This window comes from Apiospora aurea, assembly GCF_038362705.1.
Source record: "Apiospora aurea strain CBS 24483 chromosome Unknown utg000004l_segment0_segment0, whole genome shotgun sequence".
NCBI lineage: Eukaryota > Fungi > Ascomycota > Sordariomycetes > Amphisphaeriales > Apiosporaceae > Apiospora > Apiospora aurea.
In genome coordinates, this window is record NW_027117391.1 from 1,862,644 (window position 1) to 1,875,488 (window position 12,845).

At 53.2% G+C, this 12,845-nt stretch overlaps 3 protein-coding genes across 3 annotated transcripts; 1 reads left to right on the forward strand and 2 right to left on the reverse strand.

Annotated features, from left to right (window-relative positions):
* Positions 1 to 117: 117 nt before the first annotated feature.
* PG986_005373 (uncharacterized protein) lies at positions 118 to 2,451 on the reverse strand (the record flags this gene model as incomplete). The annotated part of the gene is made up of 1 exon (XM_066841595.1): positions 118 to 2,451. One exon carries the CDS (start codon positions 2,449 to 2,451, stop codon positions 118 to 120), a length of 2,334 nt encoding a protein of 777 aa, XP_066701457.1.
* A 1,943-nt stretch (positions 2,452 to 4,394) lies between these two features.
* Positions 4,395 to 5,996, forward strand: PG986_005374 (uncharacterized protein; the record flags this gene model as incomplete). Its single annotated transcript, XM_066841596.1, has 7 exons — positions 4,395 to 4,518; positions 4,581 to 4,653; positions 4,722 to 4,837; positions 4,893 to 4,935; positions 4,983 to 5,170; positions 5,226 to 5,457; positions 5,525 to 5,996. 7 exons carry the CDS (start codon positions 4,395 to 4,397, stop codon positions 5,994 to 5,996), a joined length of 1,248 nt encoding a protein of 415 aa, XP_066701458.1.
* A 1,121-nt stretch (positions 5,997 to 7,117) lies between these two features.
* Positions 7,118 to 11,842, reverse strand: PG986_005375 (uncharacterized protein; the record flags this gene model as incomplete). The annotated part of the gene is made up of 3 exons (XM_066841597.1): positions 7,118 to 7,857; positions 7,911 to 10,489; positions 11,529 to 11,842. The coding sequence occupies 3 exons, from the start codon at positions 11,840 to 11,842 to the stop codon at positions 7,118 to 7,120; spliced, it is 3,633 nt and encodes a 1,210-aa protein (XP_066701459.1).
* Positions 11,843 to 12,845: the final 1,003 nt, after the last annotated feature.

Genomic DNA, 12,845 nt, shown 5'->3' on the forward strand with positions numbered 1-12,845 from the left:
ACATAGTATCTGTTGCCCCCCTCACTTTGGGCAAGCCATTCCAAGTTCGCTGCCTTCCGAGTTCGCTGTCGGCAACCTGCTATTAATGTACAATGCTAGACGAAGCGCCATCGTTGTTTAATGATGCCCGTTAACTCCATGCGCACCGCCTACTGCATCCAGTTCTTCCTTTGCTTCCCTGTATTGCTCCTGGGCTTCCCGCTCTCTCCGACTGACGTATGCGACCTCTTCACGCAGAGCCTCGAGTCGGCTCTTGATAGCTATCTCTTCCGATATGTTCAGCGTGTTGAAGGCATTGAGTGCAAACTGAGCCTTTTCCAGCTCCTCCGCAGCTTGGCCCATCTTCTGCCGTAGTACTTTGGCTCTGTTCTGGTAGCCGCCTAGATGAAGCCCCAATTTCTTCTCGACCTTGGAGCACTTCTCCGCAATCTCTATCGTCGTGTTTTGTACATTGTCAAACGCTGTTTTCATCGTTTGTGTTTGGGCTTCCTCCTCCTCCTCGTAGCAGCCTAGGCCAAGCATCAAAGCATTGGCGTTCTCGCGCTCAAAAACAGAAGCAACCGCTTCCGGCTTTGGCTGGTCTTTGACTTCGAGCAGTATTTGCAGTCGTGCCTCAGCCAAGGCGTTATCATCGATTTCGGCCAAGTTGACAGGGTTCGCTTTAGTCCTGGATCCGGGTATAGAATGCCTAGCCGCGTCGTTCGCCAGTAGAAGGGCGGCCTCTCGAGCTATCAAGGCCTCCACCGGGTCTTCGATTGCGGTTGCCTCCTTCATCAAGGCATCAAAATCGACCGAGTCGGGTCGTGGTAATTCTTTCTGCAAAACCTGTGTACGCCGCTTGCGCTCCAGGGCTTCTTGAGCCTCGCGAATCTCACGTTCGCGTCGATCTCGAATTGCAGCGTCCTCCACTGACTCCTCCGCTACGACAACCTCCATCTGGTCCTCTGGTGCTTCAAGCTCCCAGTCCGACTGCTTCGGTTTCGGCAAAGAGGCGAGTCCTTGCTTCAGTTGACGTTTGGCCGCCATCTCTCGTGCGCGTGCCGAACCCCCGACCAGTGCCATTTCGTTTCCGGCATTGAGCGCGAAGCTATCACGTGGTGTTCGGAGAGGAGTCTGTCCAACTCTTCCAGGGGTAGCCCCGACACCATTGGCACCGTTTCGGAGAGGCGTGGCCAATGGGTTCGGCGTAGACATTACCTGCTTGCGAGGTGTGGCGCTTTCAAAACCAGTTGAGCCGGCACCCTCCTCCAAGTCAGCGTTTTCTCCACCCAAGAGAGCCGATTGGTTGTTTGTCAGAGCTTTGATGTTCCGGATCTCATTCGCGATATGATCCTGCTGGGCGGGCGCCATGGGAGTCCGGATAGGGGTTTGTGATGTAATGGTCGAATAGGTATTGACGAGACCTCTTGTAGCATCGTTCTCACTAGACTGAGCCAGGGTGCTAGCGCGTTCACCCATCATCCCCATCTTGACGATCTCTTCGAGCTCGCCTTCGCCGACTTGGGGCGCCGGCAGGTTCAATGCACGGCGCTTGCTGCTCTGCTCTGCCTCCCGGATCTTCTGCATTTGTCCGGCCTTCAAGGCCGCTTGCATAGACGCCGACGGGCCTTCTTTGTCATTCTTGCGCTTCTTCCTTTCCCCTTCGTCGTCCTGCTCGCCCTTGCGCTTATTGGCAAGCTGCTGTTTCTGGGGGTTGAAAAGGGCACGTTCTCGCTCGTTCAGGTGTTGTTCTTCGCTAGTGTCGTAGAAACCTCTGGTGGGCGCCTTCTCGAAAGGAATATCGGCATTGTAGTCCATCTGGCCCGGCTTTCGCGTAATGACTTTGATGTTGATGCCAGCTGTTTTGAGCTCGCGGCGCTTCTGCAATGCAGCGACGCGACGCGACTCCTCCTGCTGACGCTCACGCTCTTTCCGCTTCGCCTTTTTACCCTGGGTGTTTGCGAGACGGGCTCGTGCTTCGCTGAGCATCTCCTTCTCATCTTCGTCGAGATCGATGGTGTCAGGTTTGGCGGGCTTGCTCTCCGGATTCGGGTCGACTTCGCCAGGTCGTAGTCTTCGAACATCGTCGGCAGTGGGAGCTTGTGTTTCGCCGCCTTCCGGGCCGGTCAATCCCAGTGAACCTGATTCCCGGGCTTCAGCTTCATCTAGTAGCTTCTGGTATCGCTCGAGACATTGGTTTGCGGTGCGGCCGACGAGGGGAGCAATGGTGCGCCATTGTGTTGGCATCAACTTGGCTAAATGCAAAAGCTTTTCATCCTCCTCTTTGCTCCATTCTATCTTCTTGATGCTCGGATCCAGCCATTCGCTCCATCTGGCTTTGCATTGTTTCGCGGTTTTGCGTTGCAGCAAGGACGAGACGCGTGCCCATTGATTCAAGCCGTATTTGGAGACGGACGCCTTGAGGATTTCATCCTCGGCGTTGGTCCAAACGCCACCTTTGACGACTGGCATCTTGTTTCGAAGGTACCGAAAGGAAAGAAATGCAGAGTCGGGTGTTGTGGGTGGATGTGAAAGAACGCGGCGTGACGCCGACTTCCTGCTATCAACAAGTTGGTCGTCTGGTCGCGGTTAGAAGCGCAAAAGTTACGAGCAACTTACATTCAGCAATCATCTGTGGCGGTGCCGGGGCTTGGTTTGTGGCTGTAGCTTACTTGTTATCGATAAGCTGTATAACTAATTGGGTCACCTCGCCCAGGAGATGTTGTCGAACAGAAGGTATTAATTCCCAGCATTGCGCCTTCAACCGGCTGGCTTAGGTAGTCTATTTCGTTTTCGTTTTGTTTTGTTTTCTTTTTTCCTTGTTTAAACAAGTTGCGCCACATGTCACTGCAACTGCCAGTCGATCGTTGCCTGTCCGTAGAACGGCCCTGGGCCGCTTGACCATGATAACGATACCTTTTCCTTTCTCTTTCCCCAATATCACCTCCTTCGTCCCACTACAAGCGTATCTCGATTTGTTGCAAGGTTTCCGGCAGAAGAGCAGCTGTAGCTTTACCTGTGATGGATTTATCGATTCCCGGTTCAACTAGCAGAGAGCTGCTTACTGCTCTTAGATACTTTATGCAGGTACATAAGCCAGGCAGCAATGGACCACAGACGACGCGAATCAAACTTGAAGCTTGTTTCGATTCCCCGTAGTGAGGAACCCCTTGCAGAATGAAAACTCGGGATTCAGTACTAGTCTACTACTATGGGTACAGATGGATGCAGGTGCTTTCTCGATTCGGCGTTTCGGCCGGTAGCCCGGGTCGGAGACCCGAAAAGCTGAAAGTAGGTACATTTCCAAATCCGCAGCTTTCGCCATCTTGGGCTAGAGTCGCTAGACAAACTCGCGTGTGCGCACCTTGCAGCCTCCGTGGGGCACGCCTGCCACGTTTTCCCCCTGCTCAGATCACGAACGACCCACATCACCACTGCCTACTTCTTGGCCAGTGAAATCTTATTTGCCAAAGACGTCCAGCTAGGCTGTGGGCATATGTTTCAAGACGCCTGCGCGTCCACTGCCTTGTCCTTGGGCAGAGCGAGTCTAAACGGGAAAACAGACAGCCTCAAGAAAACATGTAGGAAAGTGGCTGGGGCAAGCTGCCCGAGGGGTGCTACCGGAGTGGTTTCGGGGATGTACAGGCTGTCAGAACAGCCGTTTTGGACTTGGTGCCGTTTCCCGACTCCCCTCCTTCCGAGCCATCCCAGATAGACTTGATGTACCTACATGAGTCCTGCAATCCAAGAACTTGGAAGGGCAAGCTGGGTGATCTACGCAAATTGCCGAGAACGGGGCCGGTCCCCGTTCAAACATCGATTGTAATGCGGATTTGGCTTGCAATGACCAGCGAAACTCTATCTATAGCGAGAGCCCCCTCCAACCCACTAACTTCCGGCATCCGCTCAGGTGGCAGTGACGGCCTGCGGCGTTCGAGCTTCCACTCTCTTGTTTCTCCCGGGTCGTTCCCTACTACTCGACTTTGGTGGCGTACAACTCGGCCATGATCTTCCAGTTTCGTGAGCATCGAGTGGGCACTCGTGGTGTACCGGAAGCGTCTATAATAGCACGCTAGACGGTTGAAATGTAGTTCGCTCCCCTGCCGGGACCATCCCTGGTTCGATCTTATGCCTTGGGCCAACCCTCCCCCACTCGTCGTCTCATCTCTCGGTTCTGGCCACTATGGACTCTACCGAGCACCCGGTACTTCGTGGTTGTGTGCCTGGCAGGTGGTATTTGACCTGGCCGCTACGACGCTGTCGTGAACTCGACCCACGGGTTCGCCCTCCAACGCTTGGCCACAATCCAATACAAGAATGCTTGATCACTTGTCGTCGCTTATCCATTGCGTCTTTCCCTCTTCGCCTACTGGTAGCTTGACAGACCAACGAGTGGCCAACAGCCTCGCAGCAACATGTCACAACTCCCGGAGGGCGCTGTCGGCACTGCCGTGGGAGTGCTACTCTACTCCTTTATCTGTGAAGTATGCAATATTGTGATGGTGTGGCTCCTTTGGGTCCATGAAGAAGGACTCAGCTGTAAGTGTCTGCGTTCCGAGTCAATATCACCAACATTGTCCTAGGCTAATGGACGTTCACAGACGTTGCGTGTATCTCGTATTTCACGCTTCTCTCCACGACTTGCAGCATCATCCAGCAGTTCCACGACTACATGTAAGAACCAGGTCACCCAAGAAACACGGCCTCAGCAGGAATTGGATGTTTACTGACTATACTTATAGCTTCTGGAAAGACGTCACCACTGCCCAGTTCAACAATAAGACGGCACAGGTTGGAAACCCGCAGCTGACCCTGGCAAACGGGTCAGTAGGCTTGGACTTGGTTCTCTTTTATATCCGTGAGTACACCAGGCAAGCTACACCCTTACACCCAGAGCCTAACTACGCGATCAGAGTTTTATTGTTACACGGTCGAGGCAACCTTTGTCCTGTTCTGGTAAGAGACTCGCATCGACACCATACTCCAGGTTATTAACAGATCAGGGCGTTTACCCTTACCCAGTCCGTTTACGGGTGGGCTGGCAAGCCTCGCTTGAGACGCATCTTCAGACGGATCAATACCGCCGGCAAGATCATATCAGTTGCTCTGCCCCTTCTCACAATCTGCCTGCTCCAAGTCCCCACGGTCCAGTCTACTTTCGTTGGATTTATCATCCTGGCCGACATAGAGTGTACGCTTGCCACAATACTTTTCTTCTTTTCGATATGAGCTAAGAAGCAATATAGTCGCCCTGAGCTGTTTCGGAGGTTGCATCCTCCTCATCATGATCCTCGCCAAATACGTCCAAACGCGACGCCAGCTCACGACTTGGTCACATGGGTACGGCAAGAAGTCAACGTCAACCGAAACGACCTCGAACGGACCTCATACTAGTGGCGGAGGAAGCACGCCTCAATCACAAGGCATATACGACAGGTGGCTGCTGATTCGCTTCACCATAGCCTTCTTATTTCTTGCGTAGGTTTACCTCTATCAAATTGCTTTTTCCCCTATTCTTGCTAACCAGGTACTGTCATCCTACTAGAATTTTCGAAGTCACCAACATCATCTTCCAAATTTCCGCCCAACGGAATAACAACCGCGACGCCGCGGCCGCGGCGCCGGATCTGAGCGCCGAACGCGCCATCGCGATAATGTACTTCAACATGCCCGGCGTGACGGCCAGTCTGCTGGCTTTTGTTGTCTTCGGCACGACCCGCCCGTTCCGAGAGAGGATGTACCGGACGTTTGTGCCCAAGTGGTTCCAGAAGGATAAGGAGAACACGAACCTAGCCTCGCAGCAATTACAGTACACCCGGCGCGATTCAGCAGCCAAGCAGCGAAGCACGAGCATCAAGTTGTCCAAGGGTACCGACGTCGATACCGTCGTGCGGATGGATGACCTACGAGCGCCAGCAAGGGGAGCTTATTTGGATATGGACAGTGACTCGGATTCGGAGAGGAGATTTCCCAGGAACGGACTTACTACTACGATCAAGGGTGGAAGCCGCGCCTAAAAAAAAAAAAAAAAAAGGTCCAAAGGCAGGCTGTGGTGTGTCTACATCAGGTCAAACGTGGTTTTATAAACAATGCGGTCATATATAGAATCGGGAAACAGTCACACAAAACCAATGTAAAAAACGAAAGAGGTATACATGCCCTATATTTGCTCGTCGTGATAAGTGAATTGTGCATCCGCCACAGCTCGAGCAGCGAGGCCCTCATGTTGTGACTTACGGCATGAAAAGGGAGACTGTTTCCGACCACAAAACGCAACACAATACAAGGATGTTTCGTCTGTCTATCTATGTACCTGATTGAGAGAGAGAGAAAAAAAAGGCAAGCTTGTTGCTTTTCCGTGCAGTCCACTTCCAGAACCCGGCTTGCATCAATAGACTGTTCTAGTCTATGGCAGTCTCCGGCATCTCTCGTACGACACGGGCAGGCCTTTCTTGCGCTTGTTCGTTGGCCGAGTCATTAGGGGACTTCGTATAAGCCAGCTTTGGCTTTTCATGTTTTTAGCACGAACGCCTTGTGTGTCGCTTGCTGTATTTGGACTAATAAGGGTATTTGCTAGTCCGGGAGCGCTAGGGAAGTGGCCGTCCTCTACTTAAGTAGGTAGACACCGGGCTTGAACAAGTTCAGCTAAATCACCGCGTGCCATTCCAATATACCGAACCATTGCCGGCCAAGCCATCACTCTAGATTGCCAGTTTTACCGGATCATGTCGAATTCAAGATGCCTTAGCTATGCCCCAAGAGTGTCAAGCCTCTAGGCGCGCTCTTGGGAAGCGCGAAAAGCAAAGTCGAATGCTGCCTTGGAATAAGGGCAATAGGGCCAATAGAGGCAAGAATTGCCGAGGGACAACAACTCGAGACGCGGTCGCAACGTCAAGAGGATGGTTTGGTTGTAAATTGGATTGCTAGTGTAGAAAACCGACACAATGCAGGCCAAGAAATCCCTGATGAATTGATGTACAAATATAAAATACTACAAAGTAAACTCTAGTTTGTATTCGCTGAATTGAGGACATCTGACAACGCAACCATATTGCGTCGCCGTGGGTCGTCGCCTTCCTTTCCTACCACCCGTTTCTCCCCACCCTGAATGTATCTAATCAACCTCTTGTTGCGTTTTTTACACCTCTGCGGGCTTCTGTGTCGGCTTGCCCGTCTCTCCTTCTGATGATCCGCCACTGGCAGCAACAGGGCGTCCGTTCGCCCCTTTCCGGCCATGGACGTCCTTGAGCATCTGCAGCTTCTCTTCGGTAACCCGGATAGCCTCGGTAATCTCACGCTCGTTCATACGCTCCTCGCGTATCTTCTCTTCAACTGAGCGCGGCTCGACTACACGTTTTCGAATCGGCATCGCACCCTCGTTCATGCGGTGGAGTGCGACTCGCTCTTCGAGCCAATCCCAGAGGTCGCTTTCCTCTCGGCGCCAGATCTCCTCGTACGCCACTATCCGATCCGCATGGTTGGCAAACCCAAGCCCGTGCCCGTAGCCAGGACCAGACTGCCGCGGGTTGAAGCCGAAGCCGAACCAGGATGCTACCAATAACCCCACGAGAAGCCCGTACACCACATTGCCCGTAAGGATGGGCTTCACAATATCGAATACTGGGCCAAGAATTCCACGGAGGGGTTCAAATAGGCCCCAATCTGGCGTCTTGGCTGCGGCTGAAGTGCTTACACCGCCTTGAGATTCCTTGGAAGCCTCGGTCGGTTTGCCCTTCCGGCCCTTCTTCTTGCCCTTGCCGGCTGGGCCGTTGTTGGCTGCTGCAGAACGGGGTTGAGTAGTTACGGCTGCTCTAACCACAGCTGTCAAATCTTTACAGTACTGGATTTGGCCATCGTTGGCACCCTTCTCGATCGGTCCTGGTTCGGTCAGTACATCATCACCTGTCTAACGGACAAGAGTCATTACTAACCTTTCAGCCAACTCTTTCCTGTCCACTCTATAGTGCAAGTAACCTGCATCCGAGTAGAGTTGTTTTCTGCCCAACTGAGGCAATATTTGGTTTTCACACTGAACACATTGCCGCTGGGCACGTCCGGGTTTTGCGTAACACACAAAATGTTGACAGACTTTTCCAGATCGAGCTGTTCGAGGGTTTCCGTTGTGATACACTTTGTCTGCTTCGGTCCAATAGACGCATTCAGCGGTTTAATGTACGAGTACCCTCGAGTCTTGTTGTCCTGGGTCAGCCCAGTTTTGTCCTCACCCTGGAAATCGGTGCATTTCTGCTCGCCCGTCAACCAATTTTGCATGAACTTCACAGAGGCTGGGCCGAAAATGAGGTTGTAGACTTTGCCCAGTGGTGCTGCAATAACCTCGTCGGCCAATGGTCGCTCGTAATGCGTTGCGACATCACCGCAGTCAGTGGGAGCATGGGTTGCTGGACCTGGGAAATCGTCACCGCCGGTCGTTGTTGCTGCACCGTCTTGTGGCTTGGCCGAAGGGGCATTGGCACCGAGTGCCCCAGAAACCTTACGACCGCCAGACTTTTCTGCGTCTGTATCAGCAGGGCTGGGTTCTGTCGGCTGAGTGACCTCGTTGTTGTCAGCATCCTCCTCGTCCTCGTCGTAAACATCCTCGCCCGAGTCACTGCCGCCATCTTCTTCATCCATAACGTCGGAGCCGGAGCCACTTTGGTATGCAGATACATCCATGTCTTCCACTTTCTCCGTCTTGTCGCCACCCATCTCGTCTATAGACACGCCATTCAAAAAACTCTTCAGGGTCGGATGACCAAGCTTCCAGATGTTCACAATGAGGTCATAGGTGGAATCTCGACTGGTGAAACTGGCGAACACATGCTTTGCATGCAATGTCGATATCATCAACCCATTCTTGAATAGTAATGCTGTGCTCCTTTTCTCGACTGATACTATCTCGTCGAAGCTCATAACAAGCGTAGTTACCCACCCGAAGATGTTACTGCTGAAGCATAGATGCCCTTCCGATACGTACAGTCTTCCGTGGGCGAGAATCTCCCGCTGCAGAGCACAACTGTAATCCTCGATAAGATAGTCGTCATCGGGGACACTCTTGAACAAGTTGTGAAAGTCCCGGTTTCGCTTCTTACTCGCCACAGCAAAGCCTGTAAGCTTTGGTGTGCTTCCAGCGGCCAATGGATGGGCAACAGAAGCGTTTGCTGCAGCAATAGCTGCCCCGATGGTGTTTGAAGTTCCACTGGTATTGGCAGTGCCACCGGTGCTACCGCGCTTCCGTCTTCGGCCCATGGCACTTCGGATGCTGTTGCTTCTTTGCATGCCAGACCTCCCTTCGAAAACGGATGATGGCGGGCTGCGATCGCTCGCGACCGCCGATTCGTAGAGCGACCGGGGCCGTGAATTCGGATCCTCCAAACTAAGCGACGCACGTTCCGCAGGAGCCGATTCGGATCGCATACGAGTGTCGGACAGATGGTCAGGGAATCTTGATAAATGCGGTGTGGACGCACCGGCGCTGGGCTCCTGGATGCCTAGCTGGTCGAGACTCAGGTCTCCCATGCCCAGTGTTTTAACGGCCGGTTCACCCATCTTGACGTCTCTTGTTTGATCCGCTGATGACTCTACTTCTGTCGTGTCGCCGTCTCCTTCTTGAGATTCGGTTGGAATAGGGGGTTTCGGTCGATTATTCCCAATGCTAATGTTGGAATTGGACACAGTACTGCTTAGCGATGTTGCAGCGTTCTGCGCAGCAGAAAGCATAGACGAGAAGAAACCTCCTCCTCCGGGTGTCAGGGGGCCGTTTTCGGGTGTGGGCGTGAGAGGGGCGAGCGTGAAGTTCGAAAGCTTGCTTGGTCCAATACTAGTCCCAGAGCCAGATCTCATACGTCGATGTGTTGACAACCCCGCATACGGAACGTTGCTGGAGGTATGAGGCCGCTCAATGCTACCGGCCCGACTCCTCGACCTCTGTCTTGACTGGTCACCTCCAAGCGGCGGTGTAGGGGGCGTGCTCACTATAACAGGCGCAGCTGGCTCCTCGGATGGAGGCGTACGGGGAGGAACCAAAGACGCGTCGGAACCTCGACCCGTGCGTCGTGGCGGCTCTTGAAGGGTTGGTGCAGGACCAGACTCATGAAGGGACTCCGCTGAAGCCCCTGGATCAGCACTCCCCGAGTTTGATCTGTCGGTCTTGTCTGATTTCTGGCTGTCGAAACTAGGAGTGTTACTCGAACTCCTTTTAGTCCTGAAGACGTTCTTGATCCTTCCAGCAGGCGACCTCGATCGTCTCGAGGCCTCACTCTGCGGAGGCTGCAAGCCGGTCTGGCTTACGGATAGCTTGCGGATCGGCTCGGCAGAATAGGAGTTGTCTGAGGAAACGGATACTGAGTATGTGGCGGGTCTGGAGAGGGTGTCGTCGGGGAAGGTTTCGGTCGCCAGCGTGTCGAGACTTTGCACCTCAGGTGCGTGTTGTGCTTGGATAATGGGCGACGAGATGGTTAAGTGGCCGATCTGGGACGGGTGCGTCGAAGGCACAGTGGGTCGGGCAGGTGATCTGCTAGGGGTCCTCTCAGGTCAGACTTTAAATGAAAATGCTCGACGGTTGGAGCCCTGGTGGTTCGAGTACAAAGAGGAAAGTTGGAAAGGTAAATTGGAAATGTAACGAGCTCAGTGGTAGCGCTGGCAGGACAAAGAAAAAGAGCCCAGCATATCCCGGGTGAATATATGCTCGGTGACAAATGGAACAAGAACAAGAACAAGAACAAGGAGGAGCAGAGCAGCGTAATGACAGCTAGGGTGGTGCCAGAAATGCTAAATTGCGACGGGCTGACGATGTGAGGGGGCAGGCTGGAAAACGGGACGCAACCAAACATCTGGAGTGGAGGGCTAGGCCTGGAAAGAGCCCGAGATCCCAGATACGGCTAAGTTAAATAGATTGAAATGCTGCTGTAGCCTGCACAATAAGGGGCTTGGGGGGACTGGAGGGGGGCCTAGGGTCGTGCGTGGGAGCAAGAGAGGAAAGATGGAATTGATGGATTGATGGAACCCACGTCCAGCAAGCGAGGTAAACGAGTTTCGCGATAACTCAACTCAACTCTGCGACTGCTCCAGCTACATAAGGTTCCCGTACCTAGCATACATTAAGTAAACAGGTAGGTAGGTAGGTAGGTATGCAATGCAGCTGGGGGGGGTGCTGTGCATCAATCAGTGCATGCCATGCGCCGACTCCCCTGGCAGCGAGCCGTAGGTAATATTTCAGACGACACGCTCGTATCGGGATCGTCAATGCTATGGGGAGTTAAGCCGCGGAAAAGGTGGTTCTACCGTTCAGGTAGGCGGGCACTTTTTCCCAGCACTGGCTGGCGCTGTGCAGACGACCACTGGTGACTGGATCTCCTGGCCGCGTGGCTGCTGCATGGATGCAGCTAGAGCCCCTTGAACCTGATATATCGAAGTAACCGTAATATCAAAAAAGAAATCGTGGGGAGCTCGTAAGGGGAAACACAAAAGAAACTTGAAACTAACGTCAAGCGTCTGTCCGATGCCGTTCCTGTTTTGGCTCGGGTAACGTGAAAGAATAAAATCAAACTTACGAGTCGAGCAAGTGTTCGTTGGGTGTCTCCAAAACACCTCCTTCGTCCAAATCGTCCCTGGACTGCGACGGCGTGCCGGTGGTACTGTGGCTTTTGTTGCTTCGCTCGTCTTCGTCGGCGTGCTCGTTCGGCCCACGGCTGTGTGGGCTACGACCACGCGATTTTGTCTCCTCGTTGCCTGCTGCTGAGCTTGCTGCTGAGTCGAAACTGCCTCGGGACGCTCGCTTCCAGCGACGCCTGGCTGCGAGTTTCTTAGGCAGTAGCCTCTCGACCTGCTGCTCAACCTTCTGGCCGGTGCTACTGATAGTGTCCATATTGCAGATTGGTGGTGACGATCGACAATCGCCAGGTCGGTCAACAAGGCAAAGATGCAGTATGGCGACAGAGATTGATTCGGGTCACAGCTGGGCGCGGCGCGGCTGAGGGCGGACAAAACGGTATAACGTTATACGCGAAAGAACGCACTCAAAAATCCAAGGTGCACTCCGTGTCGTCATGATCGAACGCGGTCGTCTAGCTTCGATGGGTAGTGTCTGTCTGGTGAGACCTGCAGGTGCGCGGGATTGCTGTGTAGTACATACTACCTACGCTGCAATGCTCCAGGCTCGTCAGGAGTCAAGTTTGCAAACTGGGGGACCGGACTCATGGGTTAGGACTGCGATGATGATGAGGGACTACCTAAGTAGGTATGTAGGTAAGCTACGGCCATACCTGCTTGGCTGCAAAGAAGCAGTATCTATGCGAATAGACAACACGAACCCCACGAATAACCGAACAGTCACCATTCGCCAAAGCAGGCCTTCTCCCCAAGCACTTGAGAGATCTGATTACATGCCCCCCTTGCAGTTATGACGGACCCTATGCCTAGAATGAACATCCCGAATGGGGGCTGACACCCGAAGCGGAAGACAATACATCATCACCCGCACGTAGTTGACCATTGCTCTATCCGCAGGTTATCGTCATCTCTCGCATATCGGTTTGTTTCCAGAACCAGACCAAGACTAGTGCAGGTGACAGGCGACATTAAGCAACGAGGTTAGTCACGTAAGGAGCTGTTGGCGGAAGAATGAGTCCGGTCCAGTCGATTCAAGTTTATTCTGGGATACTACTGTATTTCCCACAATTCAACATGTAAGCACATTCCTTGCTTAGATGGGGTGGCTTAATTCCCCAGCTATTGCGGCTAGTACATGCACTTAGCCGGTCTTTAGGTGCTTTAGTTCCCCTCTAGGCCCCAAGGCCCCAAGGCCAGGCCCCCAACCCCGCTAAACTCAAGCATTGATTGAAATGACAGACATTGGACATCAGCAATCG